Raw genomic sequence first — 26,996 nt, 5'->3', positions numbered from 1 at the left:
ATAAGCCCCGCCCCCGCAGGTTGATGGCAGCGGCAGCTGGGACTGCAGCGACGCGGGGCCCGGGAGAGCCGCAAGCAGCGGCCCGAGCGCGCAGAGGAACACCCGGGCCCCAGACGCCGCGGACACCCGGAGAGGCAGTTCCGGCGTCCTGACTCCCTCGGCCCCCAGCGCACCCCTAGACCCCTCTGCAGTGGAGTCGCAGCGTGAGCGTCCCTCGGCCCACTCAGGACCAGGTACCTCCCCCATCCCACGCCGCCACCGCAGCCACCGCAGCGGGCGGGGTCTCTAGAGAGGGAAGAGATCTGCGCCCCCTCCCCCGCGCCGCCAAATTCGGTCCCGGGCGGGGCGGACTTGGCGTCTATATTTGGCCGGACAGCGGCCCGCGCGCCTGCACGGCACCAACACCTCGTCTCCTAAGAACGCAGTGCCGGGGCAGGAAGCCGGAGGAGGGTGCCGGGAGGCTCGGGCCTCAGGCCTGGGGCTGCAGAAGCGGCGTGAAGGGCACAGGGATGCCCGGGGCTGGGGAGGGGCAGGAATCACTGGATAGGACTTTGGGAAAGCCCGGTGAGTCCCCTGGGGAAGAGCATAGCACAGACCCTGGCTGAAGAAAAGGCACTCACGCCCCCCCCCCCCCGCGACTCCTGCAAATCTGGCCGTAGCGCGGGGATTGAGGACTCCACCCCAGGAGAGTTCGGCACCCTTAGGAGAAATGGAACGGAAGTATGGTAGGCAAAAGCCAGACCATAGTTAGGACTTCTTGGAGAGGCCGGTGAAAGGGGAGTGGAGAGATCCACCTTACACTGTGTCCCCCAACAGGATGGGATGAAATTGATGAAAACAGTAGCAGGAAAGACTCAGGTTAGCTGGCAGGAGGAACTTCCCCTTGGCAAATTTTTAGAAAAAGACAAAAGCCCGTCTGCCCAAACTATGTTACAGATGCAGAGGTCAGGATCTTGAGGGGCTGCAGTCTTAGCCCCATAGCTGGCGTTGAGCCAAGATCCCAAGACCATGGCCTCTGATTCTGGGCAACGTGCAGTTAGGAAATAAACCACTTCCTGAAGAGATGCTCATCCAAGGCTAGCCATCAGGAGGGCAGCCTGCACTGAGGCTCCTCCCCAAACCACTGCAACTTCCAGGAAGCTTTCAGGCCCAGGCAAACTCCACTGTCCCCTGCCTGGGTCTCAAAGAAGTCAGGTCCCAAATCCCAGCCCCTTGAATTAAGCAACATTTTATAGGTGGCAAAGACCTTTCACATACTTTCATCACCTGGAAGAAAGCTCCCTGTTCTAGGACCTGATTCATAGCCAGATAACCCTTCTCACTTGCCACCCCCTCCCTGCTCTTTTCCCTCCCCCAGTTCACAGGACTAAGGACCAAAGGCATTCCCAGAACTGAGATCCTCCATTTCTACCCACAGCCATGAGCCGGCGTGTCGTTCGGCAGAGCAAGTTCCGCCATGTGTTTGGGCAGGCGGCAAAGGCTGACCAATCCTACGAGGATATCCGTGTGTCCAAGGTCACATGGGACAGCTCCTTCTGTGCCGTCAACCCCAAATTCCTGGCCATTATTGTGGAGGCAGGAGGTGGAGGTGCCTTCATTGTCCTGCCTCTGGCCAAGGTGAGGGATTTGGGGAAGAAAGCAGGTGGGAAGACACTAGCTGTGGCCCCGGGGGATCCCTCCTTCAGTTGAGAGGGAAGTTTGTGTCCATCAGCTGCTCCCTGTTCCCCAAGTCCTTGGGGACCAACTTGGAGGCTCCCTCACCCTGCCCAGAACAGCAGCAGCACAGTGGCCTGCACACACGCACAGCGGGTCCCCTTTTCTGAGCAGCACCCTTGTCACCAGCAGGGACCAGAAGGGTGTTATGGAGATAGCTGGGAAGTGGTGGAGCCAGGGCCTGACCCAGATTCTGTTCCTGTCTCTCCCGATGCCACACCCCCCTTATGATCTTTCTCCCCAGTGCATGGTGACCATTTGATTAAATCACACCCCAGAACACCACGCTGAGGACAGCGTCAAGCTCTTTCCAAAGAGTCCTGGTCACCTCCCCACTGTGGTTCTTAGAGCAAGACAGAATGAGAACAAAAGGGCAGGGGTACATCACACCAGAGGCCAGAGCCCTCCCTACCCCAGGGATGGGGGCTGGGCAATTACCTCCCCCTTTGCTGGGTAACCTCAAGCCCCTTGGAAATCTCCACCCCCAGGATGGCCACCCCAAGTCATGACCTTGATTTGGCCCCTACACCCTGTGAAGGGAGACCTGGCAGGTGGCAGGGTCAGGAAGAGGCCTGACAATAGCCAGTGACTCATTCTGGGACAATGCAGACATCACCCAAGGACACCATCCCTGGGGGCTCAAATTTCAACTGCAGCCACCTCCTCACCCAGGACAACTGCCATTCCGGTGCCACACGGCCACCCCCTCCCCTACTGCCAGCTCTGGGCTGATGCCAGCCTCTGCAAAGGTCTCAGAGCCCCACATAAAAAGCCCATAACAACCAAAAGTAGGTGAGCCCCAGCTCAGGTTGGGAGATAGCACGCACCAGGAGTGGCTGCTGCTGGTGGTTCCAAGGTCAAGCTAGTGACGGGGGTGGGGAGATCTGCCAAGGTTGGCTAGGAAAGGACTGTTGGCCACTGCATTGCCTATGACCTACTTCACCTTGACCTCTTCTACCAGGGGCTTCCTATAGACATTCTAGCTGGGGGGACGGGCCCAACAGCAGCCTCCTCCAAGTAGGTGTTTTTGCAAGAGCACTGGACTGAGAGTTCAGGTCTCGGCTCCCCCAGTATCTTGCTGCATGTCCTTGGCTAAGTCATCACCTCTCTGTGTCTGATTCCCTGATATTAAATGGCTTCCACTCTGTCTGCCTTCAGTGGAGTATAGGAAGTAGTTGCATGGGGCTGGAGGTTCTGAAAGGGGTTCGCAAAGACAAACTAGGTGATAGAATATTGAGATGTAAACAGGTCCATGGCCCACCCCCAAAAAGCACACAGGAAATTGACCCCAGAGCTCCCTCCCTGTCTCCCCTCCAGACAGGACGAGTGGATAAGAACTACCCGCTGGTCACCGGGCACACTGCCCCCGTGCTGGACATCGACTGGTGCCCACACAATGACAACGTCATTGCCAGTGCCTCAGATGACACCACGGTCATGGTAGGAACCAGGTGGATGCTGCAGAGCAGCTGGGCAGGGGAAGGGGGGAGGGCTGCCTCACCTGCGCTAGGGGAGGTGGTAAAAGGGGTGCTGGGTCCCCGGGGCCTGCCCAGCCCTGCCTAGCTCCCAGGCTATATTTAGCCACATGCCCACCCCCTCCCAGGATGCACTTCTTAAGGCTAATTATAGCCATGGCCAACTTGAGGCCTGAAGAGCAAGGGGCAGTGCTCTGAAGTCTCCTGGCTGGGGTGTAAAGAAAGATCCCTGGAGAGCTGGCAGTGTCTCCTCCTGGCTCCCAGCTGCTTCTGCCCAGGGCAGGCATCATTACATCTTGCCTACATCTTGTATTTGACCGTTACCACTCAAGAGAGCCAGTAGGGTTTGGGGTGGGGAGGGGGCAATGTTGGGGAGAAGCAGAGAGACAAAGCAGGTTCCTCATCCCACTCACCCCATGCCTTTTCCTCCCTCCCAGGTGTGGCAGGTTCCAGACTACACCCCAGTGCGCAACATTACAGAACCCATCATTACACTTGAGGGACACTCCAAACGTGTGGGCATCCTCTCCTGGCACCCCACCGCGCGGAATGTCCTGCTCAGTGCAGGTCTGGGGGCCTAGGGCGGGGTCCCTACTGCAGGTGTGGTTGGGGGAGGATGGCACAGGCAGGACCCAAGTAACCGTGACTGGCTGCTTTGGGCAGGTGGTGACAATGTGATCATCATTTGGAATGTGGGCACGGGGGAGGTGCTCCTGAGTCTAGACGACATGCACCCAGATGTCATCCACAGCGTGTGCTGGAACAGCAACGGCAGCCTGCTAGCCACCACCTGCAAGGACAAGACCCTGCGCATTATCGACCCCCGCAAGGGCCAGGTGGTGGCGGTGAGTGCCTGGCTTTGCTGTTCCCCAGCCTCCACCCTAGGAACCAACTGTCAGGCCCCAGTGCCCTTGATCCTCTGAGTTTTTAGTCCCGGCTCTCGCCTCCTCCACCCTAACCCGAGGCAGTACCCTCCTCCCAGTGTCTGCAACCCCTGCTCCCAGCCCTAAGGAAGCCCACCGCCCACAGTCTTCTGTCCCGCTCCTGTTCCCTGCGTTCCCCAGCACCTCACAAGCTCAGAGCAGTTCCCCTGTGAGGTTCCCCAGCACCTCACAAGCTCAGAGCAGTTCCCCTGTGAGGTTCCCCAGCACCTCACAAGCTCAGAGCAGTGCTCATCGGGTTGGAATTGAGCAGCGGAGACGCTGCAAGCTTCCACCAGAACCTGCATGACACATCCCGGAGCCCTCTCCTCTCCGCCGGCACCCCGCCCCATCTTGCAGGGTCTCGGGCCCGCCACCGGCTCTCCCTCTGGGTAGGCCCCTACCTGCCCGAGTCGACCCACAGGGCGAGCGGAAGAGGGGACAACCCTCGCGCCTAGCTCGGTTCCCTGAGGGCGGCGGCCCCTGCCTCCCCGCCCTGACTCGGACTCGGGGTGCGGGTGCACGGGGTCCGTTCCTGTCCCCGCCGCGAGCGCTCTAACCCACTAACCCCGCGAGCAGGAGCGAGCCCGGCCTCACGAGGGCGCCCGCCCGCTGCGGGCCGTCTTCACGGCGGACGGGAAGCTACTCAGCACCGGCTTCAGCAGGATGAGTGAGCGGCAACTCGCGCTCTGGGACCCGGTAGGCCAGGCCGCGCTGAGCGCGCGCGCGCTCCTCCACGGGGCCAGTCCGGAGCGTCCTTCCAGGCCGGGGCCTCGTTGGGAAAAGCCCCTCTGCGGCGGCTGGGAGCCGGCCGACTTCCCCTGCTCTCGGGATCCGCCTCTGAGGGCGCTTAAAGGTCTCGGGATCCGCCAAGAGGCGCGCACTTCCCGCTCCCGCCGGTCGCAGAGACGCTCTCCAGGCCTGGGGCCAGCCGGGGCCCCCCAGGAAGCTGAGTAGTTAGGCGCAGGCAGCTGGGTGACGCCTCTCCCTGTCTCCCCCCACCCCAGGAGAGGTTTGCGGCCCACGAGGGAATGAGGCCCATGCGGGCCGTCTTCACGCGCCAGGGTCATATCTTCACCACAGGCTTCACCCGCATGAGCCAGCGAGAGCTGGGCCTGTGGGACCCGGTAACGCAGCTGGAAGCTTGGGGTGTGTGCCCTGGGGACTGGCATCACGGGAGAGGGGCCAGGCGCCCCCCACCCGCAGGGCATGCCCACCTGGACTGGGCTGGAGGCTGCTGCCCCCTTTGCAGCGCCTGCCATCCCCACACCCACCCCTCCGTCCAGTTGTGCTGCGCCGCCTGAAGGAGCCCACGCTGGCACCCCCATCTGGTGATGCCGAGTCCCTGGGGGTGGATTGCGGTGACTGCATGCGGCGGCGGCGGCGCAGGGGCTGTATGTGCGCGGGGCCCTGGGACTGATGTGTCCATGGGCGGGACCCACAGCTCGGTTCGCCAGAACTGCCTTGGGCACGTGCGGGGGGCTTGCAGCGGGTAGGAAGGGTCAAGGGGGCTTCAGGGGATCCAGCAGTGGCACGGTGGCCGGGACAGGGCTAGTCACGCCTCCTGTGCTCGGGCAGAACAACTTTGAGGAACCAGTAGCGCTGCAGGAGATGGACACAAGCAACGGGGTCCTACTGCCCTTCTACGACCCCGACTCCAGCATCGTCTACCTATGCGGCAAGGTGCCCAGACTGCAGGGGAGGACAGGGACGGGACAGAGATATCGAGGGTCCCACCTGAGAATGTTTCTGAACTGATTGGTTTTGCAGGGCGACAGCAGCATTCGGTACTTTGAGATTACCGACGAACCACCTTTCGTGCATTACCTGAACACGTTCAGCAGCAAGGAACCTCAGAGGGGCATGGGTTTCATGCCTAAGCGAGGGCTGGATGTCAGCAAGTGTGAGATCGCCCGGTCAGCAGCCTTTGCCCTTCTCGCTTGCGTGTCTGTCCCCACGTGCCATCGGAGAAGACACAGGGCTTCTCCCATAGTGTGATCTTTGGGAAGGAGTGGGGGTGTTTTGCGGGGGGGGGGCGGTTGGATCGGGGGAAGTGAGGGACAACCAGGCTTGTTTCCGTGCCAGCCCCAGCGTTAACATTCTCTAAACTTCAGTTTCCTCAACTGTAAAATGATGATAAACACCCCATCAGAGATGTTTTACCAGCTGGACCCATAATGTGTTTTGAAGTGCATGGTACGGGCTCAGCAAGTGTTGGTCCCTTGGTCCCCTGCAGAAAAGGGGGTGGGAGACGGCAGGGGTGCTGAAGCCCGCTCCCTTATAGGTTCTACAAGTTGCACGAAAGAAAATGTGAGCCCATCATCATGACTGTGCCCCGCAAGGTAAGGGGGCGCGGAGAGGTTGGGAAGAGAGGGCTCCAAGGCGGAAGGAAAGGAGCAGGCCCGGCCCTTTGCTAACACTAGTCTTCCTGTACCCCACCCTCGCAGTCAGACCTGTTTCAGGACGACCTGTACCCAGATACTCCGGGCCCCGAGCCGGCCCTAGAAGCGGACGAATGGCTATCCGGCCAGGACGCCGAGCCCGTGCTCATCTCGCTGAGGGACGGTTACGTGCCTCCCAAGCACCGCGAGCTCCGGGTCACCAAGCGCAATATACTGGACGTGCGCCCTCCCTCCGGTCCCCGCCGCAGCCAGTCGGCCAGCGACGCCCCCTTGTCGGTAAGATCCGGCTCGGCTCCGGCCCCGGCCCGGTCTACACATCCCCCGTCCCGACCCCTTCCTGACACAGCCTCTTCTGTCCTCCGCGCGCCGGCAGCAGCACACTCTGGAGACGCTGCTGGATGAGATCAAGGCCCTTCGCGAGCAGGTGCAGGCCCAGGAGCAGCGCATCACGGCTCTGGAGAACATGCTGTGCGAGCTGGTGGACGGCACGGACTAGCGCGGCGCGCTGGGGGCAGCTCCGAGCCTGGGGAGCAAAGCCGGGCGGGGAGCAGGACTCGGCCCCGCCCCGGCTTTCTGTCCGGAACCCCGGACCCCGCCCCTCTGGGCGGGGTCCGGGGGCTGGACTGGGAAGGGAACTCCATCCCCTCGCGGGAGTCCGGGACAAACGGAGCGTCGCCGAGACTCCCGTCTGCCTGGCACCCGCCTGGCTACGTGCCTCGTCCGGGACTCAGCAGGAGCTGGCCTTGGGAGGCCCGGGGTGACGGGGACCTCAGCAACGGTGCTGCACGGCGAGGCGGTGTCCCTTCTGTCTCCCGCCTAGGGCAGGGGAAGTGCTTAGTATTAGCGCTATTCTTGGGGATATCGGGGATCTTGGGCTTGACCTCAAAGGGGTAGGCGTGCAACGGGTCTCGCCAGACCAAATGGGGAAAGTTATAACGCTCTAATCGGCTCACTTGATGCCACTATCCGAAGTGGTAAAACGGATGGGCGCCACCCCAGATCTACAGACCTACACAACCCATTGGCCGCAGGGCCGAACCCACCAGTTACACCCAGCAGTCTGTGGCAGAGGGCTGTCTTCCTTCTTTTCACCCGCAGGGGAGAGGGCGGCTTCCGCATTGCACCCCCGCCAGAGAACCAGAAAACTGGCATGGAAGCAGGTTCACACCCCTCTTCCTGTACCCCCCACAACTGCCCCCAGCCCTCTGATGCCTCGGCTCTAGGAGGAAAACAAGATTTACTGAATGAAATATTTTACTAAGTGCTCGGTCTGTGCCTCCTGCCTGCGTGGGGGTGAGGGGGGCAAGACCCACGGCCTCTGCAAATGCTATATCCCCAGGCTTGTGGGGGTGCTGACAAAGGCTCAGGACCCACCAGGCATTCTTTTACCTCAGAGCCTTCCCCACCCTGAGGTTCAGAAGGAACCCCTCCCCCAACCCATAGGTGGGTGTTCTTCCCCCAGTAAAGCCAGCTAGGAAAAGCCTCGGGTTTGAAGCCTCTTTTATTTGTGCCTCAGAGTCAGTCTGGTGCCCCTGACATCAGGGAAGGAGGTGAGAGGAACAGTTTCTCTTTGTTCTTTTCTTCTATCCCTTTTGTGTCCCTCCTGAGCCTCACTGGCTGAGCCAGGAAGGCCAGCCTGAGAGAAGGCGGACAAGGGTGTGCAGTGGGCCCCTGCCCCTAGCGGGGTCTGTGCTTCTCTGGGTGGGTGGGGTGGGGCAGGGGAGAGCCGGGGGTTAGCACCATTGGATGAAGGGTTTGAGAGTCAGCCCCTGGCTGGGGGCAGGTGGGACACACGACCACAGAGGGCTAGCAGCAGCTGGTGGGAAGGGGTGGGTGGTGGTGCCAGGGCCCTGAGCCGGTGAGAGGGCTTCAGGGTGCACCTGCCCATAAGCAGGGCCAGGGGACAGGGTCTAGTGCTCGCCCCCAGAGCAAATATTGTCCCCCATTTGCCAAGACATCATGAAGGAAGCAGGCCTTGCCCAGGCCCGGGGGCCCACCTTGGGCACCCTCCCTGATCACAAAAGTGTGCCTTGGGGATGGGGACGCCAACCTCTGGCCACCCAAGGAGAAACTGGGACCACCCTGAGACCCAGGAAGGGGGGGGGGCTGGGGAAGCCGGGCACCCCGCTAAGTGCACTTGACGCTGAAATGCCGGGGTGAAGGAGGAGCTGGGCCCTTGACGTGCTGTTTTGTGTCTGGGACAAAGCAGCAACACAGCACGTGGGGAGCTCAGCTGCCCCCCTGGGGTGAAGAGCGGAGATGCAAAGGCTTCATGGACAGTGTCCTACAATGGGTTCTGTGAGCAGAAAAGGAGGACCGGCCAGAAGGAGCGAGGGTTGGGGGACACTGCTCCTCTGAGGACCCGGCTCCCCTTCAGGACGGCCTGGCCCCCTCGGACAAGTCTGAGCCCAAGATAGAGTGGTGGGCATCAGGATACAGCAAAGCAGGGGGACCGGGGCGTGCGAGCTGCCTCCCGGGCCCTGGCCGCGACAGGCATCCCGCGGACGCGCCGAGGCCCTCCCGGTCCTGTGCCAGGGGCGCCTCTCCGGCCCGCAGGCCTCGGCTCCAGTCTACGGCCGCAGCCGGGCGGGCACGCAGGCCCAGGCGAGTCCGGCTCCGCGGCGGGTTACGCGGGGCAGCGCCGATGGGCCCTGCAGAGGGCGCTACTGCTCGGTCAGCGAGAGCCGTAGGATACGCTCCAGCTCCTCCTCCTCCTGGCGCGCGCGCCGCCGCCGCTCCTCCTGCTCCTGCGCAGACAACTCCATGGCCAGCCGCAGCTGCTCGTCGTAGCTCCGGAACACGTGGCCGCCCGGGCCGGGGCGCGGGCTGGGCCTGGGGCTGGGCACCGAGGCTGGGGGCCCGGGCTGGCGCTGCGGCGTCGGCGGGGCGCTCCTGGGGGCGGGTAAGATACGTCGAGGGTCCCGGGGCGTACCTGCCCATAAGCGGGGCCGGGAGACAGCGTGGCGGTCCCAGGACAGAGGAGGCCACGTCCCCATCCTGTGGCGGGGATGAGTCCTGCATCACCTCCCTGAATCCCGCCCGGCTGTGACAGAGCTCATCCCCTCCAAGTCCATCCTCCCGGTGGACAGCGGACCAGCTCATGTGGGCAGCTTCTAGAATGCCAGCTCTAACATCCTGCCAGGTAGGGGGCTGAAGGCCTTGAGGCCGCTTTGGGAGTGCTGCTTACAGTGAGGAAAGGGTGGGGGTAGACGCCTTCTGCAAACCAGTAGGGGTCTTACAGAGGGAACCCCGGTTTCTTGGGGCCTCGAGGGGCTGCCCAGCTATTGGTGTCCTCGCCCACTGCAACAGGGTCCTGAGGGACTCCGTGCGTGTGTTATTTCGGGGGAGGAATGCTAGGTCAGGACTAGAGGACACTGACCTGTCCTGTCGGCGAGCCTCGTAGGACATGGGGTGAGTGCCCGGCTTGCTGTTAGTTAGCGCCTCCCAGATAGTGACCTGGAGGGAGTGATGGGGACCCGTTGGCTAGGTTGGCACTGGGGTCCGCAGTCTGGTGGGGCGGCGTGGCGCGGGGCGGCGCAGCGCAGCAGGGACGCACCTGGTCATACTCGCTGCCCGCCTCTAACAGGCTCTGCTGGATGGCGAACTGCAGCAGGTCATCGTCGTCGTCGCGGGTCGCCGCCTCCCGCTGGCCGCCCAGCACACTGTAGCCACGTGGGGCCTCGAACAACGCGGGGGAGATCTCGCAGCCACGGCACGAGGCTGAGGGCACCAGGCCGGGGGTCAGAGCGCTGCCAGAGCACCCCCTCTGGCCTACGGCCTGGAAAGGGAGCCGGCCAGAGCTCGGTGGGGAGGCACGTGAGGGCAGATACGCAGATGGGGAGGGTCTCACTGGTGGAACTGGAGCTGCTGACGCTGGACGAGTCGCTGCCTGGGGAAGGGGTCTCACTGCTGGGGCTGCCTCGCACGGATGGCACGGGCTCATCACAGCCATTGAGGTTCCCAAAGGTGATGCGAGCGTTGAGGATGTGGAAGATTGGGATTTCTGAGGATAGAGAAACAGTCGGGTGCCACTACCTGGCTTCTCACACCTTAGGCACCCTCAAACTTTATCTTATCTAAGCCCTACCCACCGCACACACAGACCCCCCCCCCCCACACACACACACTAGCTGCTTAGAGGAAATGGGGGGTGGGGTCTCACCAATCTTGACTGGGAAACCAGGCGGCAGGCGGAGGGTAATGAAATCCCGGAGCTTGGCGAAAAGCGCATTGCTGACAGCCATGAGGTCAATGATGGGGGCCACCTGCTCACACAGGGACAGGGGATGCTCCTCACACAGCCACAGCTTGGCCTTGAACCTGCCCCCCCAGATCCCAAGGGGTGAGGGGCATAGTAGAAGCCAGTACCTTCTGGAGACCCCACCCAGCCCTGCCCGGCCCACCCCTCCCCAGCATCATCAGGGGGCCTCACTTCTGGGTCTTGGTGGTGAGTTCCATGGGGCGGCCCATGTCCCGGTTGCCAAGCTCAAAGTTGGGGTTGAAGTACTCTTCTGCAGTGATGGCAGTGGGATTGGCTTGGCTCAGAGTCTGAGTGATCAGGGTCTGTACCACATGAGGAGGAGCCCATGAGCCTTTCTCAGTCTCTGATGCCAGGCCAACCATTTGGGATCCTGAGCCCCAGAGCCTTACCCCTCCCCCAAACCGGCCCACCGTGCAGCTCACATGACCCTAGGCAGGGTGAAACATGGACCCTCACAGGCCATGCTTTGCAGGACGCCTCCCAGGCTGTCTCCTGAGCCACAGCCACACCCTTCCACACAAGGGCCCCTGACATGCACTCACCCCATTTTGGGGGCCCCCATGCTGCTCAGCAATTCCCAGGAAGGACTGCAGAGGTGTCTTACAGCCTACAAGAAATGTGGAATCTCAGAGGACACTGCGACCCTCCACAATGCCAGCCCCTGAGACCTGAGGAGTAGGCTGGTTCCTGGTGGGTGGGGAGGACTACTCAGCCACACCAAACGCTTGGCACCTGCATCTGAAGGTGACTGAGGACTCCAGGGGACAGGGACCAGGACCACTACGGCACAGCGGGAATAAAAATAGGCCTGGGCCTCAGGAGAAGCTTCCAAAAGGGTTCAGGTTGGTGACATTGGACAAGAAACACCTGCCTCTGGTGAGCAGTGCTGGGATATGCGGGTGTCTGTGTGTGTTTTCCCTCAGGCACTTCCGTCTTAATGACCTCATCCGGTTCCCCTGTGAGGTAGGAACCGTCCTTCTACTCTAGGTAGACTCGCTGATGCCCAAGAGTCACGTGTGGTATCAAGGCACAGAGGAGCAGTGGCAGGCCATTACGTGGGGATGACCCATGAAGAGCACACGTGACACTTCCACCCCAAACTCAATGCAGAAACGGCAGTTACCAGTTGTCACGTTCTCTCCCAGTGAGCTCAGATGCTGCCCAGAATCTTCTAGCTGCACTCTAGGCAGTCACTCAATTATTAGCACTTGGCACTTGAAACTGAACCGTGTTTGTGTGAATAAGGGATCCTCGCCTTGGCTGGGATGTCACAGGGAATACTGATGGAGGGACTCGAGTGGCGCGTGGCTCTCTCACACCTCCCCCCTCTACCTCTGCTTCATTACCTTTGACCTTGCCCTTGTGCTGTTCTGAAAGATGCTCCGTCCGCGTCCGGGTGATGAGCTCCACGTTGGATGCCCCATACACCTAGGGACAGAGGAGGAAAGGGCTCAAAGACAATTCCGGTACCCTAGCCCCTGTCCCTAAGGCATTCTGAACACTTCCTGCAAGTGAGGGAGGGCCCACTGGGGGCCAGCTGTTTGCTCCAATCTCCCAGCCTTTGGACAAGTAAATATATGAAGTCGTTCATCCATTCTCTTATTCATTCAACAAACATTTTGTGAGGAGCCTTTATGTGCCAGGCTCTGAGACATGCATCAAGGGTACAGGGTCAATGAACACAACTGCAGATAATCCCCACCCTTTTGGGGTTCATACACTAGTTGAAAAGACAAGAAAAGGGACAGTTATAACGTAGTGTGAGACCCCCTCTCGAGGGGGAAGCACAGGGTTGTGGGAACCAAAAGCAGAGGCCTTAGCCCAGCCTAGCAGGCCAGGGAAGCCTTCCAGGAGGAAACCATGACCCCACGGGGTTGACAGGGGCCCCAGAGGGACCAACACAGTCTCCTCAGGAGTAAAGGCCTGGCTTTGGGGGTCAGACAGCCAAGGTCTGAACCTCAGCTCTGCCACAGAGCTGTGCGACCCTTTATAGATCCTATAACCACTCAAGCCTGTTTCCTCGTCAGACAGTGGGCCAATACCCTACTCCACAGTTGTGGCCAAGAGGGACTGGGACACTGTGGGAAAGGTTCAGTAAACATCTGTAAAACAGGAATAATAATAGCACCTTCCCAAAAGGGCTGTTGAGATTAAACAAGAGTGTATGCGTATATGTGTGGGTGTGTATGCTCGCCCATGTGCACGCACATGTATTCATACATACATACAAATAAACATGGGGACAGTGCCTTGAATGTGAATGTAGTAAGTCCTCAGTAAACTCTGGCCTCTTAGTCTAGTGCCCTTTCCTCCACACAGCATTGCCTCTGCACCTCCAAAGCTGAGAAAGGGTAATCAGGACAACCCGCCCAGTTCGCTGTAGGCCAGCGTTAGGGGGGCTCTGGGATCAGGGAGCGGTGGCCTCACCTTGGCTTCATACCCATTCACCATCTCTGTCTTCTCGCTGCGCCAGCCCAGGATGCCAGTCTTGTTCCTGGGGAAGCAGAGTCATCCAGGTGAGGGCCCCCTCAGCAGGCTGGCTCAAGGGTCCAAAGGCTGTGCCCACTCACCTCTCGAAGGAGATGTTCTTGGTGTCAAGCTGTGTGGTGACGACAGGGGCTGTGAGCCGGCTAAGCACCTGCTCCTCAGTGGGCTGGGCGGCAGCAAGCAGCAGCTCACGGTCCTGCCCAGCCAGGGCCAGGGTCTCCGTGTACACCACCCGGCGGTCATGGTCAATCTCCATGACCACGGCGCTTGTGTCTGCCAGCCACAGAACAGCACGGGGTGTTGGAGGGAGGCAGAGGGGTGTCCCTAGCCTTCCCACATTGCCACACCTCCTGCCTGCCTGACCTTGGCCCCTGAAGACGAAGCTGCGGTTCCCTCGCTGCCACGTCATGTGGTCAAAGCCCAAGAGCGTGGTATCGACCCGTAGGTTCTGCCCACTCTTCCACACTTTGTACGTGTCACTGGGGCAGATCTTGGACACCAAGGGCACTAGGTAGAAGGGAAGGTCAGAGGTGACTTCAGTTTGCCCAAACTGGGCCATTTTGGGGCACAGGGGTCAGGGTCAGCAGTGTGACCAGGAAAGGAGAAGAGAACTCCCCAGCGCCCCCCACATGAATGTAGACCAGTCACTCTGACGTGAGCAACCTGCAGCCGGAGACAGGCAAGTCCCGGCTACCAGCACGTCCCTAGGAGCCGCCATTCACTAATTCACTCACTCCATCTTGTATCCCATCCTCCAACAAATATTTATTAACCACCTACTGTGTACCAGGCACTATTCTCGTCAGTGAGGATACAACATTGAAGAAGACAGGACCCCTGCCCTCTGGGAGCTTACCTTCGACCAAGGAATGACAAGTAACAAACAAATGAGCAAATCATTACAAAGTAAAGGAGGTGATAATAATGGAATTCCAACAGCGTCTGAGGCAGCATGGAAGGCCTAGCTAGGGAGGTAGCACTGAGCTGGGAACTCAACAATGAGAAGGAGCCCCAGGAAGAGCAATGGCAAGAGAGCTCCCCGCCTGGGGGGAGCAGTAGGTGCAAAAGTCCTGAGGCAGGCAAATGCCAGGAGAGGCCCCCCCTCTGCCCCCTTACCCCAGCTAGTGAACTCCCATTTCATCTCCACGTAGAAGTCCTGGGCCTAGAGAATGAGAAGGACAGTGCCTCAGCCTGTGCCAGAGACAGGGTTTGAGGGCCACAGCGGGGAGGCCAAGCAGCAGGCCCTCACCTTGCGCAATTTCTCCAGGAGCACAGGGATGCCCGCCAAGCGCTTCACCACGCGCTGGTAGTCCCGGTACCGCAGCACCAGCTGCACCAGCTCCAGGTCCCGGGTGCTCACAGCCTCCTGAAGCACTGGGGGACAAAGATGTGACATCATGGGGCAGAACCCTGCCTGGGGTGCCCCCGCCTTGGCTCACCGAGGAGGAGGACGTGAAGCTGGGAGACCCTGGCCATGGGGCTGGGTTGAGCAGGGGCGCCCACCTGTCCAGCCGCTGCGGTTCTCCCTGCCCACATCTGCGCCGTGTGCGAGCAGCACACGGGCACACTCGAGGTGTCCCAGTGTGGTGGCCAGGTGCAGGGGGGTCCGCCCGCGGGGATCCAGCTGCTCGATGTCCACCTGGAGAAGGAGGCGAAGATGGATTCCCGGTCACTTCGGAAGCAGCCCATCCAAGCCCAGCAGCCTCCACACATGCACCAGCCACCCCGCTGCCCAGCCTTGCCCACCTCACCAGGCAATGGAAGAGACAGACACAAGGCGCGGGGGATCAGGTGGGTGAAAAGAGGCCTGCAGGACGGGGCAGGAAGCAGCTCTGAGAAAGGGAGGAGAAAGGGAGGACCCTTTCCCATCCACCAAGCTCCCCTGACTGGGTTCACTCTTCCAAAGCTCCGAAGTGGGCTGCCTGGAAAGAGTAAGCCTTGGGTTCAAGGGTAACCTAGATAGGCCGTTGGCCAAGGAGGGCACTTGAGGCAGGACCCAGCCTACAGGGCCAAGACCACAGCTTCAGGGTGGGCTATCAATTTAGATCTCTTATGTGTCATGGAGTGAGGTTTAACAGCTGCTGTAATAGATCGATAAGAATGAAAGAGTATGTTCATGGTACCACTTCAAACCCATGGCCTTTGCCTGTGGAACACTATGTATTAACTTTTTTATTTTCTTACAAATCCTATTACTGCTTTGTGAATAGCATGATTAACTGTATGAGATTTTTGTTGGGTGATGAACACATGTCTGTGAAACATAAGTATTTAAATATCTTTCAGAAGTCTGAGGTCTCTAGCTAAATACAATCAACTGACCACATCACATAACTCCTTCTCTCCTTCCCCAAACTTGATTAAAATGCCAGTCAAAAGGCTTCTACTGCAACCATGATAAGATAAGCTGAAATCATCCTCCCATAAACAGAGAAAACTACTGCTTCAAAATACATGAAATAATTGTTTTCAGACAGTAGGCTCCAAGTAGTCCAGGACTGTGATCCCTCGAGTAAGAGAAACAAACAAGGCAGGCCCTATGATTGCTTAGATTTCTACCTGGAGGAACATTCTGGATAGCAGTTCAGGCAGGGGCATCTCTAGCAGAGCATGGTAGTCTTGCTGAGGAGTTGAGGAGACAGAGAGAGGGGTTCAGAGAGGCTGAGGTAGCCAGAAGTTGCAGGACAGAGTTCTAGGAAGGAGTGAGCTGTGCAAACAACGAGCTCCAGAAATCTGCACGGGGCTTCTCTGAGTCTTTGCTGAATACTAAACTCCCCTGCGGAGAGTGACACTCAGCAATGCTGGATAGAAAAGGAGCAATAGGGTGGTAAATTCTGAGCAGTTCTCATGTCTCAGAGCGGGAGACATTCAAGCTCCAGCCTGCTAGAGTGGAGAGTCTTTGCTGTTCGCCCAGGGCCTTGCACAGAGACCCAAGAATGGGGATGCCTTAGTAGGAGGGCTAAACCATCCTGAGAGAAGAGGCTCATCTAAATATGATCTAATAAAGATTAAAAGTAATCTCACAAGGATCAAACTGATATACAAATAACCTAGCTTAGTTGGTCAGAACAAAGCCCAACACTCTTTAAAGGAAGAAAATAAAATCTACATGCTTAACATGATAACGTCTGCAACATCTAATGCCCAGTTACAAACTATGAGGGAAAAAATTACTTCACATGCAAAGAAGTAGGAAACTATGACCCATAATCAAGAGATACTCAGAAATTATAAAAATGGGGCACCTTGGTAGCCCAGTCAGTTAAGTGTTGGACTTTTGGTTTTGGCTCAGGTCACGATCTCAGACTTGTAGATTACGCACTCAAGTCAGGCTTCCTGCTCCGCATGGAGTCTGCTTGAGACTCTCTCTCCCTCTCCTGTCCCTCCCACCCATCTCATTCTCTTAAATAAATAAATCTTTAAAAAAAAAAAAAAAGGGGGCGCCTGAGTGGCTCAATGGGTTAAGCCTCTGCCTTCAGCTCAGGTCACGGTCTCCGGGTCCTGGGATCGAGCCCCACATCGGGCTCTCTGCTCAGCAAGGAGCCTGCATCCCCTCTCCCTCTGCCTGCCTCTCTGCCTACTTATGATTTCTCTCTATCAAATAAATAAATAAAATCTTTAAAAAAATGATAAAGATGATGAATGGCTCAATGTGCTTGTAAGTTTACAGAAACACATGAACACAATGTTAATGGGGAAAGAATTAGAGATTAGTAAAATATCTGAAATGAGAAATTCATTGTATGGAAATAACAATAGATTAGACACTACAGAATAGAAAAAAAATCAGTGACCTTGAAGATATAACAACAGAACTACAGCATACAGAACAGAAATAGAGCACGGAGGAGGGAAAAAGCACTGAAGAACATTCAAAGAGCCTCAACAATCTGTGAGACACTATAAGGCATTCTAACATATGTGTAATTGGAGTCCCAAAAGGATAGGATTAGGAAGTAGGAGAAATAGGAAATTTAAATAGATAACATTATCTCTTTAAAATTTAAATTTAGGGGCACCTGAGTGGCTCAGTCGTTAAGCGTCTGCCTTCAGCTCAGGTCACGATCCCAGGGTCCTGGGATTGAGCCCCACATCAGGTTCTCCCCTCAGCAGGGAGTCTGCTTCTCCCTCTGCCCCTCCCCCAGCTCATTCTTTTTTCTTTTTTCTTTTTTTTTTTAAATATTTTGTTTATTTTTTGATAGAGATTACAAGTAGTCAGAGAGGCAGGCGGGGAGAGAGGAGGAAGCAGGCTCCCCGCTGAGCAGAGAGGCCGATGTGGGGCTTGATCCCAGGACCCTGAGACCATGACCTGAGCCGAAGGCAGAGGCTTTAACCCACTGAGCCACCCAGGCACCCCTCCCCCAGCTCATTCTCATGGTCTCTCTCTCTCTCCCTTGCTCGTGCTGTCTCTTGAATAAATAAATAGAATCTTTAAAGAATTTAAATTTATATTTAAAGAGATAAATTTAAAGAGAAATTGAAATTTAAAGAGATAACATTAAACATTTTCCCCATTTTTTAAAAAAGATTTTATTTATTTATTTGACAGACAGAGATCACAAGTAGGCAGAGAGGCAGGCGGGGGGGCGGGGTGGGGGAAGCAGTCTCCCTGCTGAGCAGAGAGCCCATTGTGGGGTTCAGTCCCAGGACCCTGGGACCATGACCTGAGCTGAAGGCAGAGGCTTTAACCCGCTGAGTCACCCAGGCACCCCTCCAATTTTTTTTAAATTACTGAGGGGGTTGAATGGTGGTGTCCCCCCAAAATATTTGTTTGTACCCTAACCCCAAGAATCTATTATTGTGACCTTCTTTGGAACATGGGTGTTTTGGGGTTTCTTAAAAATTTTATTTATTTATTTATTTAATATTTTATTTACTTATTTGACAGAGAGAGACAGTGAGTGAGGGAACACAAGCAGAGGGAGTGCGAGAGGGAGAAGCAGGCTTCCCACTGAGCAAGGAGCCCCAGAGAGGGCTTGATCCCAGAACCCTGTGATCATGACCTGAGCTGAAGGCAGCCACTTAATGACTGAACCACCCAGGCACCCCAAGATTTTATTTATTTGAGAGAGAGTGTGCATATGCATGTACATGAGGGGTAGGGTAGATGGGCAGAGGGAGAGGGACAAGCAGACTTTGCACTGAGTGTGAAGCCTGATGCAGTGCTCAGTCTCACAACCCTGAGATCATGACCTGAGCAGAAACCAAGAGCTGGACGTTTAGCCAACTGAGCCAACCAGGCATCCTGGAACATGGGTCTTTGATTTGAAATTAAGTTTAGGATCTCAAGAGGAGATTAGCCTGGACTATCCAGGTGGGTCCTGTATCCAAAGAGATGTCTTTGGGGAGATCCACAAAGGGAGAAGTTCCATGTAGAGAGGAGTCAGAGAATGAAATACGCAGCCACAAGCCTGGAAATGCTTGGAGACACTGGAAGCTGAAAGAGGCGAGGTAGGATTCTCCCCTGGAGCCTTTGGAAGGAGTGGGGCCCTCCTGACTCCTTGAATTTGGACTTCCAACCTCCAAAACAATGAGAAAATAAAATTTTCTTGTTTTAACCCACCCAATCTGTGGTAATTTTTTGCACAAACTATCACAATGATAAACGCACAGAACCAAGAAAACTCAATGAATTCCAGGCAAAGCAAACACCCAGAAGACTACACCAAGGCCCATCATAATCAAGTGCTGGAAACTAGTAGTTAAAAAGAAAATCTTAAAATCCTTTTGAGAAATGAGACACACTATGAAGAACACAGGAAATACGGAATACTTCTCAAGGGAAACCATGCAAGCTAAAAAACAACAGGAAGAAATGTTTAAAGTGTTGGGGGGAAAATGTTGACTTAGAATTCTTTATCCTGTGGAATAATATCCTTGAAAAATAAAGGGGAAATGAAGATTTTTGTGGACAAACAGAAAAAGCTAAGAGAATTTATCACCAGAAGACATGCTAGAAATGTTAAAGGAAGTAATTCAAGTGGAAGGAAAATGTTAACAGATGGAAACTTAGATCTGTACAAAGGAATGAAGAGTGCCCCAAAAGGAAAATTCTTATACCTATAAGAATGTCAATAAAATATTTAAAACCCACAAAAGTAAAGAGAAGACATATTAGCAGACGAGCAATGTTAACACATCTTAATGTGGAAAGTGGCTGGGGTTTTGCAAGTGACTTAGGGGAGCAGAGGGTCCTAGAAGCCAAGCATTCACATAGGGGAACCCCAGTGAGTGTCGGGCCAGATCAGCCTTAAAATGTCCAGAACATGCAAGCAGTGAGGGTGGCAGATTATGAGTAAGGCCCAGAGTTAATACAGGGGAGCTGGTTAAAATTCAGAACCCCTGGCCCTCTCCCCAATCTTATAAAGCTGGGAGACGGCCCCCTTCCGTTCCACAGTATGCTGGGAATTCATTCTCCATAGAAACAGAGCCTGAGATGCACTGGATTTGGGGACACTGGCCTGAAGATGAGGTCATGGGGCTAAAAAGTAGAGAACAGTGAAAGCCCAGTCCCTTTCCTGCCTCCACACCACTGCCCATGACACGCCTAGCAGGAGATTGGAGAATTCTTCTTTGGAGACACTAGAGGCACCAAAGACCTCTGGTACAGACATCTGGGGATCCTACAATAAGCAGGCCAGCTTTTCAGCCAATCGTTACATAGTAGTACCACCCACGCATCAATAAGCTCCACATCACCATTGCATTTTTTTTTATATTTATTTATTTGAGAGAGAGTGTGTAAGTAGGAGGGGCAGAGGGAGAAGGGCAGAGAATCCCAGGCAGATTCCGCACTGAGTGTGGAGCCAGACATGGGCTCAATCTCACAACCCTGAGATGCTCTGCCACCCAGGCGACCCTCCACTCCCCCATTCTTAAATAGGCCCCAACAGCCAAGGGTGACTGGACATTTGAGGAAAGCCACCAACATGAAAGATACCAAAAACGTGCAAATAGATGCTAAAAACCCAGAGGAAACACTGTCAATGCAGGAAACAGGAGAAGAGTTTCTGGAGGGAAAAGAGTAATTGACATCCTCAGAAATATCCGAAAAGATAACTGAATTCATGAGACAAAATGGGACATCCCGACTTCCCGCGACTTCTCCTCTTTCCTTCGCCTTCACTCCAGCCATTCCTGGACAGCTGCACCTGCCCCAATTCTCCCCTCCTAGGAAATATTACCTCCATTCACCCCCTTTTTTGGTAAAAACAAAACTTTTTTTAATAATTCTTTTTTTTTTAATTCTTTTTTTTTAAAGATTTTATTTGTTTATTTGACAGAGAGAGATCACAAGTAGGCAGAGAAGCAGGCAGAGAGAGAGAGGGAAGCAGGCTCCCTGCTGAGCGGAGAGCCCAATGCGAGGCTTGATCCCAGGACCCTGAGATCATGACCTGAGCCGAAGGCAGAGGCTTTAACCCACTAAGCCACCCAGGCGACCCCAAACAAAACTTTTGTAACTGTCTTTCTCTCTTCCTTTTCTCTCACTTTCTGTATTTAATCCATCAGCATAGACCTGATCTCATGGGCTCTACCTTCAAAACAGATCGACCTCTTCTCAGTTTTCATCACCTTGAGGCTACCATCCTGGTGACGGCCACCCTCTCTCTCACCTGGTGGCCTCCTCACTGGTCTCTTCACTCCTCTCTTGGCTTCTTAGGTCTGTTCTCCACACGACCCATTGTCGCCGACACCCTTTAGCTCAAAACCTTCCCAAGGTGTCCCATCTTGTTTGGAATGCAATCCAACAGCCAACAGCCTTGAAGTCTTTGAACTCCTATGCTCTCCCATATCTCCTCCGAACTCCACTCTGTCGATACCCTAGGTGGCTACAGCGCGCTCTCTCTCACCCCATTCAGGTGGTTGCTCAAATGTCACCTCCTCCGAAGGTCTGCCCTTACAACCCGTCTTAAATGACACTTGCTGTGTATCTCTCTGTCACCACTAATCCTGCTTTAGTCCTCTTCCCACATTAGATTGCTTGTTCATTTTTTTCATTATCTCCCTCACCTAGACTGTAAGCCCCATGGAGGGAGGGTCCCTTGTGTTTTGTTCAATGCCACATCCCCAGGCCCTGATAGTGCCTGCCCTGTAACTCGTACCTCATAGGTATTTGTTCGACAAATGCATAAATGACTATATTTAAGAGGCCTGGGGAGGGGAAAGTAGTAACATGTAGAACTGACAAACAAATAAATAGTCGTAGACGTATATTGTTTATAATTACAGAAGTAAATAACAGAACAGTCTAGAGTCCGAAGTGGTCGATCGCCTCCAGGGAATGAGAAAGGTGGGGAGGGCTGGAGTGAGGACTACCACTTTTTCCTGACAAGCCTCTAATAACAGCTAAATATGTTTTAAAACATGAGAATGAACTCCATTGTCAAAAACAAAATATTATAAATAATTTAAGTAATTTGTATAATTTTCATAACCCTGTGCTGGCATTTCTTCATTGTTTAATTTTGTAAGGAGACTCCACACCCACTGTGGGCTTGAACTCATGACCCTAAGATGAAGAGTCACAAGCTGTATTCACGGACCCAGCCAGGCAGCCTCATTTCTTCATTTTTAAATATATTAGGAACCTCGGGAGGCGGGGAGGGGGGATGTAGTGTGCCTGGCCCGCATGGCCCTGTGAGCTCTGGCTTAGAGATCGAGGTGCTAGCCACCCCCCCATTCTCCTCTACACCAGCCCCCCACACAGGAGGGAGAGCACTATTTACTCTTTCCCTATTATGGGATGGGCTGAGGCCCTGGGCATCCAACCTAGGTGGGCCCTGAGTCCTGGCGTGGGAGTGAGGAGCCACAGCTCCCAAGCTGGGGAAGTCAGGAGGAGTCCTCCCATGAGGCTGCAGCCGAGTCATCTTGGAGTCCCACTAGCCCTGCCCCAGACGCCGCTGCCTGGCTGCTGCTAACAAGGCCCCAGGGAGCGTGCAGGACACCCCACCCAGCCACAGAGTCCCAGATGCTGCCTGCCACCCTCCCTGCTCAGGTGCCTCACCTCGAGGTCCCAAGAGAGGCTGGTAGTGCTAGCTGGGCCAGGCTGCCCTTCCCTCCCTCCATTCCTCAGGGGCTCAGCCCAGGGTCCCCAAGGCCCTGCTGTTTGCCAGGGCCGGTGTGGGCCCCGCATCCACCCAACCGACCCCCCGACCAAGAAGCTCCCCCACCTTGCCCCCAGCAGGGCCTACAGTGGAAGTGACACCTTGCCGAGGCCCAGGTGGGAGAATTCATTACTTTCCCCAGCAAAGGCCTGCAGCTATTTCATTGCTGGAAGGAAGAGAGTTCTCAGGAAACCTAACACCCACCCTCCCCACTGCGAGAAGGAAACTCTGCACCCCAGCCGGTCTCCACTGGACAAAAGCTGGGGCGGGGGGTTCTCCTGAGCTTAGGGGCTGGGGCTCCCTGGGCAGAGGGATGCCCTGCTTCCACTCAGGCCCCCACCTAGACACACACACACATGAAGAGGTGTCCTAGGAAAAGCCAGTCCTACTCCTTTTGCCTCAACGCTCAGGGTCCCTGTACTGGCCGAGGTGTACCAGCACCTGCGTACTCGCTGCTCTTCAGACCTGCAGGTGTCTACTGATGCATCCTACACAGTCTGGGACCAGCAGACTTGTCCAGTGCATAACTCCTGTGCCCATGGGCTGCTGGCAGGGTATTTTTCAAATTTGTTCCACATTAATGGAAGCCTTTGGTTAGATGGACTCTGACAAGGACACACTGCTGAAAGAAAAGGTGAAGGGGCCCTGAGCACCGAGCCTTCTGCATGCTCGGCCTTGGTCTCCTTCCCCTGCTCCTAGGCCTCCCCAAGCCCCAAGGAGGACCACCAGAGGCTGGGGTGGTCACTGCTTCCCAGCCTTCCCACCAGGTAGGTGGGAAGGGTCAGGGAGGTGGGATACTTCCTTGAGATGAGCTGGGTGGCTGAGGGGGGCACCCGTGGACTCTCCTCTCACACCACTCCTCCCCTGCTTCCTGGACATGTCGATGCTTGCTCTCTGGGCTTTGTAGTTCCCCCTCTTGAGCTTTTCTACTTGTCAGCTGAGGGACTGCCTACTTTAGGGGGAGAGGGGGTCACAGGTGCTCTGGACACACCAGGTACCTCGGGTGGGGTAGCCTCTGTCCGAGCATTCGGGCCCCCACAATCTATCTCGCCGGCCTCTAGGTCAGGAGGATGAACTGAGGAGAGCAGGGAGGGGGGCTGGAGGGGGGGGGGGGAGACCATGATGGAGCCAGCCCCAGGAGGAAAGAAAATGTTTCCTTGGGAACACAGTCTGGCCCCCTCCAGAGTGCCTGTTGCCAGGAGAGGAACCCTGCTCCCCTTGGCCCTCCCACTGGGAGCTTTGCAGCCTAACCTCCACCTCCCACCTGCCGGGGAACACCAGGGACTTATGACTCAAGAACACAGCCGGCTGAGCCAACCTCAGGGCCTACAGGGGAAACTGGCCTACAGCCCCCTGCCCCCCTTGCAACCTGTACAGGCGTGTGTATGACGGGAAGCAGGACACACAGCAACCATCACCCTGCTGGGTTCTGGCTGGGGGTGGCCATGGACCCTTGCCTTCACCAAAACCCCTGATGAGCACCTCCCACCTCCCCACCACTCCCTGCTTCCAGGCTCAAAGAAGAGCTGTGGGGTTGGGGGACAGACAGCAAAGCCACTGAACCTGCTCTGAAGCCTGCCGTGCCACTCACCCCCCCCCCAGCCTGCCAGCGATGCCAAGCCTGTCCCTGGGAGGGCCTCTGTGGGGCTTTCTTGGAGCACAGAAGAGGCAGCTATGCCAAGTGAAGACCAGGGAAACCCAGCTGCTGTGTTCTTGAGGAAAGTCGGGATGTATTCTGGGATAGTGGGGGCTACGGGGACCTAGCTGGGATGCCTAGGGTCTACGGGCTTTCATTATGATGTTAGGTGGCTGCCCCCAGCTCTATCCCCAGCAGGAAAGGGCTGGGTGGGGCCCCTTGGGGTCTCCCTGGGGGCCCCCCATGCCCTGAGGACTGAATAGTGCACTTTCTGGAAGCAAGGGTCACTCTGGGTCAGTCCTAGAGCGGAGACACATCCAGGAGCCTCTCTTACCAGGACTGACCGGCATTCCCCTTCTTGGCACCCCCGGAACAAGGGAGAGAACTGCCCTGACTCCTCTGTGGCTGAACAAGGGTTAACTTCAACCAGTGCCCTATATTTCTGTCTCCCCCCCAGAGAGGGTGAAGATAGGACTGAATCTGTTGCCTAGTTTCTGTGGCATTTGGAGGAGAAAGAGGAACCCACTCAGCAGCCCCAAAGCACCCCCACAGGCAGCGGGTTCCCGGGCTCCCCACCCCACTTTCACTCCAGCAAGATGGCTGACTTGAGTACTGGCAGTCAGAGAGGCCTAGATGAGTCTTTTCTTCTAGGGCATTTCGCCTCTCTCCAGTCTCAGCAAGAAAAGAACCCGCCACCCCTCAGACAAGGGAGCGGGACTGAAACCTTCTGGAGATTCAGCCACTCGCCTTCCGCCCAACAATCCTTGGACCAATCATCAATCACCCCATCAAGAAGTTCCTCTGGTGGGGCGCCTGGGTGGCTCAGTGGGTTAAGCCGCTGCCTTCGGCTCAGGTCATGATCTCAGAGTCCTGGGATCGAGTCCCGCATCGGGCTCTCTGCTCAGCAGAGAGCCTGCTTCCCTCTCTCTCTCTGCCTGCCTCTCCATCTACTTGTGATTTCTCTCTGTCAAATAAATAAATAAAATCTTTAAAAAAAAAAATAAAATAAATAAATAAATAAAAAAAAAGAAGTTCCTCTGGGATCAGATTTAAATCCTTCCAGCTGGAACCTGTGTCAGAAGCCTGTCTTCTTTTGCCCTCAGGGGGAAGAAAACAGGAAAGAGAGGAGACTGGAGTGTCCTAGCACCCAGCACCTCGTACTGTATTTCCCTGTTCATGCTCAAACCGCCAGAACCAGGTCTCCTTGAGAGCAGGCGATGTGCCTGGTTTGTTTGTCTTCGTCCCCCAGGACCTGCCGCTCAGTCCTCGCTTCCTTCGTCAGGACTCTATGGTGGCAAACCACTTCCTTTATGATAGATAAACAGAGGCATGGTCTGAGGAGCAACTTGGAGTGCCCTTGTTTAAGCAGAGGTAGAATGCAAAGTAGACACCCCAACCAGGCATGGAGGCTTAGGTCACCCCAGCCTTTTCTAGGACTGCTCTGTGGAGGTGGAGGCTTTGCTGCTCTGAGGGCTCAGGGGTGGACTTCAGACACACTCTCTCACCCTCACCTTGCTCTCCACCTCACTTGTCCTTTGGGAAGCAGACAGCTCCTCCAACTGAACTTCCTGTGACTCAGGAAGTGGCCCTCAAAAGGCATGTTCCCCAAGGGGACAACTCCTGAACTGAACCACTCCCATGCCCCCAGAGTCTGAGATCTGGGCCAAGTCTGCCGGCCTGCAGCCTGAGACAAACCAGGGCAGGCTGGGCCCAGCTCTGGCTCTGACTCTCCCACCCTGGCGGTTGAGTTGCCCACACCCCAAACGCCCATATGTGGCCTGGGGAACCAAAGGCAGAGTTGGGAACTACCTGTGAACCACATGTGCCTGCCTTGGTCCTGAGGAATGACCAGAAGACCCCATCCCTTACCCCATCCTCAGGGAGGCCACCGCCGAGCCGAAGGTGGCTGACCCGTTCTCACTGACTGGCAGGGGCCAAGGAGTCCGGTCTGTGTGCAGAACCTCAAATCCTTCCTGTGCCCATTGGTCCCTAGCTTCCTCGGCGCCTGGAAGCCAGGCCCCAGCACCAGAGGGCAGGAGAGCTCCTTTCAGCACCTGGACAAGGCCCTTCAGGGCTTCCCTCTAGAAGGTGGTGGCGGGTGGTCTCTCTTTCTCCACTCCCCATTGCAGAGCCGCCGCCGGGGTCTGAGGGATCCAGGGGCTCTGGCCAATCCGAGCAAACAGATGTAGCGCTCACCCGTGAGGGTAGAGGGCACTGGGTGGGGCTGGGATGCCCGGGAATGTCACAGCCTATTCTCTGCTCCTTGACCTGTGACCCCCCCCCCCCGACGCAGGCCTTGCCCACCTCCGCACACTCACGCGGGAGGTGTCACCGCTTGGCTGCTAGGCGGACTCTGGCACCACATGGAGCGCAGACCGGAGCTGGCAGCCCCTCCCCGCAGCCCTCCGCCTCGGCTGAGGAGGGGCACTGCATCCCCGACCCCAGCCTGAGAGGGTCCCGGAGCACGTGCGGGTCGTCCGTCGGAGCCGGAGGCGAGCGGGTGGGGACCGCTCCCATCACCCACTCCCGGTCAACAAGCACAAAAGCCGCGGCCACGAACAAAGAAGCGCTGCAAACTCGCCGGGTAGGCGGGACAGCCCGCGCCGCGCCCCCTCCCCACACCCGGCGGGCGTGTCCGGCCGTGGGGGTCCCCGTGGCGCCCCGACGGCGCTCGTACCTGGCCGGCGCGGACCTCCTTCTCCAGCTCGCGGTGGCGGTTGTGCCACACGAGGTAGTGCAGCGGGTACTTGCCCTCGGGCCCCTTCCTGGCGGAGGCGTTGGCCGGGATCATCGCCCGCTCCTCATGCCAGGGCCGCGGCGCCCGGCCGGGGAGGGGGGACGGCGCCGGAGCCGGGGCCCGGGGCCGCGGGGCGGGGGGCCGGCGCTGCCTGCTCGCCGGGCTGCGGCTCGGGCATGTGCGAGCGGCGCCGGCGGGCGGGGGCGGCGCGCCCGGCGCTGTGCGGGCGGCGCGGGCCGCGGGCGTCCTCGCGAGGCGGTG

At 56.7% G+C, this 26,996-nt stretch overlaps 2 protein-coding genes across 14 annotated transcripts; one reads left to right on the top strand and one right to left on the bottom strand.

Moving 5' to 3' along the window:
* Nucleotides 1-7,774, top strand: CORO6 (coronin 6). 11 transcript variants are annotated; one of them, XR_006603712.1, is made up of 13 exons: nucleotides 3-233; nucleotides 1,358-1,617; nucleotides 3,031-3,153; nucleotides 3,626-3,755; nucleotides 3,852-4,033; nucleotides 4,688-4,807; nucleotides 5,116-5,235; nucleotides 5,687-5,791; nucleotides 5,879-6,024; nucleotides 6,393-6,450; nucleotides 6,556-6,786; nucleotides 6,884-7,085; nucleotides 7,120-7,774. XR_006603712.1 is itself a non-coding variant. In XM_004746932.3 (12 exons), exons 2-12 carry the CDS (start codon nucleotides 1,420-1,422, stop codon nucleotides 7,004-7,006), a joined length of 1,533 nt encoding a protein of 510 aa, XP_004746989.1. In that variant the 5' UTR covers nucleotides 1-233; nucleotides 1,358-1,419; the 3' UTR covers nucleotides 7,007-7,774. The 11 variants fall into 11 exon arrangements, 10 of the variants coding, with proteins under 10 accessions (XP_004746989.1, XP_044926051.1, XP_004746990.1 ...); XM_004746932.3 differs by having other exon boundaries at nucleotides 1-233; nucleotides 6,887-7,774; XM_004746931.3 differs by having other exon boundaries at nucleotides 1,418-1,617; nucleotides 6,884-7,774.
* Nucleotides 7,775-7,993: 219 nt separating this feature from the next.
* Nucleotides 7,994-26,845, bottom strand: ANKRD13B (ankyrin repeat domain 13B). 3 transcript variants are annotated; one of them, XM_045070112.1, is made up of 15 exons: nucleotides 26,676-26,845; nucleotides 14,762-14,897; nucleotides 14,508-14,632; nucleotides 14,375-14,420; nucleotides 13,622-13,765; nucleotides 13,342-13,531; nucleotides 13,199-13,265; nucleotides 12,118-12,199; nucleotides 11,314-11,378; nucleotides 10,943-11,073; nucleotides 10,673-10,830; nucleotides 10,361-10,513; nucleotides 10,067-10,230; nucleotides 9,890-9,966; nucleotides 7,994-9,442 (listed from the first exon to the last, which is right to left on the bottom strand). In XM_045070112.1, the coding sequence occupies exons 1-15, from the start codon at nucleotides 26,787-26,789 to the stop codon at nucleotides 8,884-8,886; spliced, it is 2,211 nt and encodes a 736-aa protein (XP_044926047.1). In that variant the 5' UTR covers nucleotides 26,790-26,845; the 3' UTR covers nucleotides 7,994-8,883. The 3 variants fall into 3 exon arrangements, with proteins under 3 accessions (XP_044926047.1, XP_044926048.1, XP_044926050.1); XM_045070113.1 differs by having other exon boundaries at nucleotides 9,031-9,507; XM_045070115.1 differs by having other exon boundaries at nucleotides 9,031-9,402.
* Between the last annotated feature and the right edge of the window lie 151 nt (nucleotides 26,846-26,996).

Source organism: Mustela putorius, unplaced genomic scaffold, assembly GCF_011764305.1.
Source record: "Mustela putorius furo isolate JIRA1106 unplaced genomic scaffold, ASM1176430v1.1 tig00003962_pilon_pilon_pilon, whole genome shotgun sequence".
Lineage (NCBI taxonomy): Eukaryota > Metazoa > Chordata > Mammalia > Carnivora > Mustelidae > Mustela > Mustela putorius.
Note: the sequence above shows the minus strand (reverse complement) of the source record. Positions and strands in the feature narration are given on the sequence as shown.